Source organism: Schistocerca americana, chromosome 4 (genome assembly GCF_021461395.2).
Source record: "Schistocerca americana isolate TAMUIC-IGC-003095 chromosome 4, iqSchAmer2.1, whole genome shotgun sequence".
Lineage (NCBI taxonomy): Eukaryota > Metazoa > Arthropoda > Insecta > Orthoptera > Acrididae > Schistocerca > Schistocerca americana.
The window spans coordinates 245,047,300-245,053,299 of record NC_060122.1 but is presented as its reverse complement, the minus strand read 5'-3'; the positions used below and the strand labels follow the sequence as shown (position 1 = coordinate 245,053,299).

Sequence of the window (6,000 nt, the reverse complement as noted above, 5' to 3'; positions counted from 1 at the left end):
TGCAAAAAGTGATTCATCCGATCTACGAGGCCCCTTCGGAGGATGAGTCATTGTACCGGTACTTGGGAGGAAACACAAAATTCAAATGAAAGTTTGAACGCGTGTATTTGGAAGTTAGCTCCCAAGCATTTGCATTCTGGTGCGAAGACTGTGGAGATTGCGACATTCCTGGCAGTGAGCAGCTTCAACGAAGGGTATTCAGCAATTCTGAAGACCATGACAACGATGGACGTCACCCTGGGACTCTATTCGACGCAGTTCGGCAAGCATTCGGACGACCACCAGATTCAAGGGGCCGAAAACCGCTTGTCACGGTCCGTACGAGTGGCTCTGGAGCAGCGCAAGATGGCCCAGATCGAACAGAACGCCCTCTATGAGGAAGAGGAAGGACTAGTTTATGGACCCGGAATAGCAGATTGAGCGTACGTTGCATAATATTGCATTTATATGTAGTAAAAGTTTCAAACTCTCGTTTCTCGAAATGACTTTTTTTTATCGCGCGGTATAGTAACATCAAACTACTGAACCGATTGGCATGATTCTTTGTTTCCGACGAAGCTAACTAAATTGTCCTGCAGCTGTGCCACTTTTATTCCGATCCATCAGCTATAAATATTTTTACTTGTCCGATGAAGTCGAAAAATCGAGGAAAAAAACTATCTTTTTTTTCAAATGGCCGCCATTTTGTTTCCTGTGGTCCAAATAACTTCAGCGAGCTACAACTCCTAAAGAATCTTATACACTTCGTTAACGTCAACTCAATTCTGGTTTCGGACGAGCCGGCTGACCTGTGACATACCGCGCGTGGTGGTCTACATCGAAATTTTGTTTCGTTCCGACGGCACTTCTGGCTTTGCTCTTCTACATTTCCGATCGAAAAAATTCCAGTTTGTAGAGGAAATATCAATAAACATTTTGACAAAATTTGACATTGATATCTATAACACATCCCGAGAAAAAAATTCTCAAAGGACATGTTTTTTTCGGGCCAAAGATAGAAACCTCCCCTTAAGCACGTTAAAAATTATCTCACGCACCTTACTTCGAAGTACTATCTGCCCCCTCCCTCCCCTCAATTTCGAGCTTACTTTAACAATAGTGAAGCACGTGCAAGCGAAAACTGACTTCTGTTTACGGACCACAAAGTTTCTGCGCTGTTCGCTGAGTGTCCGCCCTTATATTTTCTGGAAGAGCTTCACTCATGTGGCTCGCGGGCCCCGGTTTGCGGACAGATGTCTAAAGCCGACAAAATTAATTCCTTCGAGGTCGATTTTAGCATTTTGCAGTTATGTTTTAGCTCCTTCTTTTCTTTGGAAGTTCCCAGTAACCGTATTGGCTTTCGAATAACCGCCTCTCCTCTCCAATACGTGCCGCTGCTATCGCGCAGCCGCGTGGCTCATTTGTTACCAGGGAGGCGAGTAGGGAGCAGGCAGCACGCGATGGGCCCGCCAAGGCCATTGGCCTGACAGTCGTGTAGCGGCAGGCATGGAGAACGGAAGGAGGTGGGATGAGAGCGAAGACGCTGACGCGTTCCTGGCGCGGGTTCTGCAGCTGCTGCGAGAAGAGGGCGCGCTCAATCCCGGAACCGACCAGCCCGTCGTGCGCTTCAGACACCCCGCCGAGCTCCAGGTGCACACTGGCTTCTCTAACCGTCACCGGGGATTAACACCGCACGCTAAACGACGCCTTGCACTATTAACAAAAAAAAGCCACAGCCTCAGACATTAAAGGCAACTGCATGTAAAATAGACTTGCCCTACCGCCTGTCAAGTCTGCTTTTAAAACTGATGTTTCCAATATGCTAATTATGGCTTCTACTTCTCCAGGAGTCGATACTTCAAGATATATATTTAGAATTTTTCTTGTTTTGCCTTCACCTTCCTTGCACCATCCATAATACCGCTATGCTTCAGATCAAAGGCACGGAAACATTTACCATCCTACCAAACTATTGATGTGTTTCAAGATCTACCAAATACAAAAAGGCAGAGTGTATTAGACAATAATCAACTTTAAGCGGAAAAAAATGTAGCTGTCGCAGTGGTAAGTATATTATCTTCCACGACCAACGTTGTTAAGAGCCATTGTATAAAAAAACTAGTACGTAAGTAGCGACTTTTATTTCTTGCAATTTTCTCGTCGTTTTCGACTGAGAACAGTAGATCTTCTTCGGACTAGATACATCAACTTCAATGTCCAGATTTTGTTTTTTCCGTATGTTTTGCTGTCCATTTAGACTATCGAAAAACTCATCCTCTACATTTATTTTGATGCTGCTCTAATGAAATTTAGCGCCGATTGCTGCTGCCACCTACTGGAAAGCCGACAATAGGTAGTTTCAACAGTTGTATTTCGTTCAAGTTCGGCGGGCTGTCTCAAACGAAAAGCTCAACTCGGCGTTAGTACAGAGTATCAGAAATAAATACGACTACTGCGGTGGGTATACGTCACGAGAATGTATTATTTTCTTTAACGTACTTACCTAAACATGAATAGCTGCAACCTCCATTTTCAACCGCTCGATTATGACCCAGGACCTAATGCCAAACGCTCTTCTCGTTTTCACGACAAAGAATTTCATTTCGCGTTGATTTTTTTGTACACTTACGCTACCAGTATGCGCGGGTTTAGAAGAGAAGCATCCGGATGCTATATGCCGTATCTAGAGCTTTTGTTTAGAGTGTTCTGACTTTCAGATGAATTTCCTAGTTCTGAAAGACGATTGTAGTTCGCAGTTCTAAAAGTCTGACAAGTCATTTGCATCGCAGAATTATTCTTCCAGTCCTACAATCGAAACATTTTGTTGTGTTTTTGGAATTAGGGGATGGATGGTGAACTTTGGTCGAGCGTTTATATTTCAAAGTATATCGTCTGAAAAAAAGACTCCCGATGAGAGCAGTGCGTTTCGTATCAGTGACTTGCAGATTTACGATAAGTTTAAGCACTTAGTTATCGTTTGCTGTAATAAACCCTGTACTCAACAACGGAAACAGTTTTACGCGCAATCATTGTTAGACTTAAAGCATTGGATGTCATATGACATCACTGAATGAATGGGAATCATAGCGGATGTGAACTTAGTGTCTTTCTCCTAACGCGGATGATAATTCCTGGGCGTAGACTCGTGTTCACAGTTAGTAATAAACTGCGTGTATATCTACGAATAACACCCAAAATCTACTAGTTATTGTAGAAGAAAAATCGATCTTGATAATCTGCAATGTATTCAGTACCAAGAGTTTCGAGCTGATTTTTGGAATTCTAGTGTGACTATTTTTGTTCCGACAACCAGGTCAGCATAGCGCTGGGCTATTGATTGATGGAGCCGCTACCTTATAGCAAGCTGACGTGTCTCTTTTCGCACGTATCTGTTCTTTCGCACTTATTACGGAGAGGAGTCAAATGTTCTTCACATCAACCTAGAGACTCTACTGTGACTCCTCCCGTTATGTGCTAATTTCGCGAAATACAGAGAAGCATAAAGGGTTAAGCATATTTTTAAAATTCATTCTCATTTATGGCAATGTCATTCTCTTACTCAGCGATATAACAACTAAAGAAATTGTAAGCATTAAAATCAGTCGCAGCAATAAGTCTGCAAGGCGTGATCCACCGTGTGATTTTCGCGCTTACATGTTCAGTGATTGCTAGCGGGAGATACAGCACTTCATTTCCTGTAGGTTGACTGTGAACTGCCCAATGTGTGATTGAAGAACACTATTACACCCATTTCTTTGTGTGTTTCTACACTATGCACCCTGTTTAAGATTAATGTCTTGACTGAGCAGCCGGCCGCAGTGGCCGACCGGTTCTAGGCGCTACAGTCTGGAGCCGCGCGACAGCTACGGTCGCAGGTTCGAATCCTGCCTCGGGCATGGATGTGTGTGATGCCTTTTGGTTAGTTAGGTTTAAGTAGTTCTAAGTTCTAGGGGACTGATGACCTCAGAAGTTAAGTCCCATAGTGCTCAGAGCCATTTGACTGAGCAGCTGTAACCCTTACTGAATGTGATGCGATTTAGAACAATTTTCATTGTTCTGTTGGTGGAATTCTGGTGAAGAAGCTGTTGCCCTCTACCGACTCTTAGATAATGAGACAGATGTGTAACTGTAACTTTTTGATGACCCAGATGAGCGTTGCAGTGTAGTTTATGTTGTTATAAATTAACAAGTATCGGCAGCTGAAACGAAAGGTACACTTTGTTATGTATCTGTCACATTCACTCAGTTCTGGAGAGCCCGCAGAGAGCTCTATATCTTCTAGTGAATAAACGCTCCGTAGAAAAGATACGAAATTTCTATTACTACCGGAAACTAGGATTCTGATATGCCGGCATCCTGAATCATAAGTCAAGGAAGTAATAAAAATCTGTTGGAAGATATACTCCCAGTGTCCCCATAGGTGTTGATCTGGTTTGAAGGGTCCCTCCTGCTGTATTGTCTTGTACTTCGCCACTGCTGTGGGCGGTTACAGAGAAGTGTTTGACAACTCCAGCGTGCATCTAATATTGCAGATATCTGGATTAATTGCCATAGACGTACATCTGCAAAGTCAACAATCATTATTAAGATATTATGTGGATAATACAATTATTGTAAGAAAAATGTGATTAGTATGCATTCTGATTTTCTGAACGAAAGTTGTGATGAAGCTAACACTACTAAGAGCCATTATGAGACGTTATAGTGATAGCTTAGTGGCTATAAAAGTGAATTTTGTACTCTCTGCGTCCTGGTGTCTCTCGTAATTACAACGAACAATATTGTTATTTGGTTGTTAATTGTGATACGTGACATTTGACACAAAGATCTACGGTCTTCTTTACCTACGCGTAGCTGCATTTACGTAAGCCTGTCCTACGTTTCGCTTATGGATACTGCGTGTGCTTTTACCAGTGACAAGGCGTTTTCACCGCTCTTCCATGTCCCGTTTTGGGATAAATCTGTCACAGCCGGTAGACATCAGGATGGACACTGAAAGCCATGACCAGACAACACTCATCCCTGCATTTCTGAAAACTTTATCTTTACATTTTCTCATACTATTTTCCTTCAATTTGATAACACAGTTACGGCTTCTGAAGTCCCATACTGGAGGTTCCATGGCAGATCATCTTGGCCAGGTTGTCCAGGGACACTCCAGGTAGGTATAATTGCGCACAGATGCTCAGAGCGATAAACTCATTATTATTATTACCAGGTAAGATTGCACAGTGATTAGCAGGCTGGACTCGCATTCAGGAGAAAGACGGCCTGCCATCCAAATCGCTTAAAGCAAATACTAGAACGGTTTCTTTGAAAAGGACACTTCCTACTTCCTTCTCACATCTCTGAGAAATTGTTGACCTGCAGATTAAAATTTAATGTTACTTTTTTAAAATATTTTTAAGGCCTTGCAGTATAGTCCGAACTTCCCTCACGGTGAACGGACATGTCGTCTAGGATCTTTGTTTGGTATCTTGTTCGTCGACGCATCTTTGTATCACGTGTAGCAACTTTTTTATGCTTCAACAACGTTGCCTCACGTATCGTTTCTCTGTTCAAATGGTTCAACTGGCTCTGAGCACTATGGGACTTAACATCTGAGGTCATCAGTCCTCTAGGACTTAGAACTACTTAAAACTAACTAACCTAAGGACATCACACACATCCATGCCCGAGGCAGGATTCGAAATGCGACCCTAGCAGTCGCGCGGTTCGGGACTGAAGCGCCTAAAACCGCTCGGCCACAACGGCCGGCGTTTCTGTGTCCTCGATAAGAACACGTTATTAAAGCAATTGGAAAACTTAAATTAAAATTTTAACGAGTTTTCGACAGTCCTTTTGATTTAATCTCTGTGCTGCATTATCAAAAATGAAAGTAATGGTGTACTATCGTAGTACTAGGAAGTTTAATAACGCTGCTGTTGTAAACAAACGAAAAGTTGCATTTGATACGTCACGTCTTCCTTGTGTGAGACAAAAGAAAGTATGTTAACCATTTTCGTCAACAGAACTGACGAA

The 6,000-nt window shown here is 42.7% G+C and overlaps 1 protein-coding gene across 1 annotated transcript in view; it reads left to right on the top strand.

Annotated features, from left to right (window-relative positions):
* The first annotated feature begins 1,459 nt into the window (after nucleotides 1–1,459).
* Nucleotides 1,460–6,000, top strand: part of LOC124612974 (acidic amino acid decarboxylase GADL1) — a 149,937-nt gene continuing 145,396 nt past the window's right edge. The window contains exon 1 of the mRNA XM_047141503.1: nucleotides 1,460–1,629. Coding sequence (XP_046997459.1) covers nucleotides 1,486–1,629 — 144 coding nt within the window. The 5' untranslated portion in view covers nucleotides 1,460–1,485. The remainder of the gene's footprint in view (nucleotides 1,630–6,000) is intronic.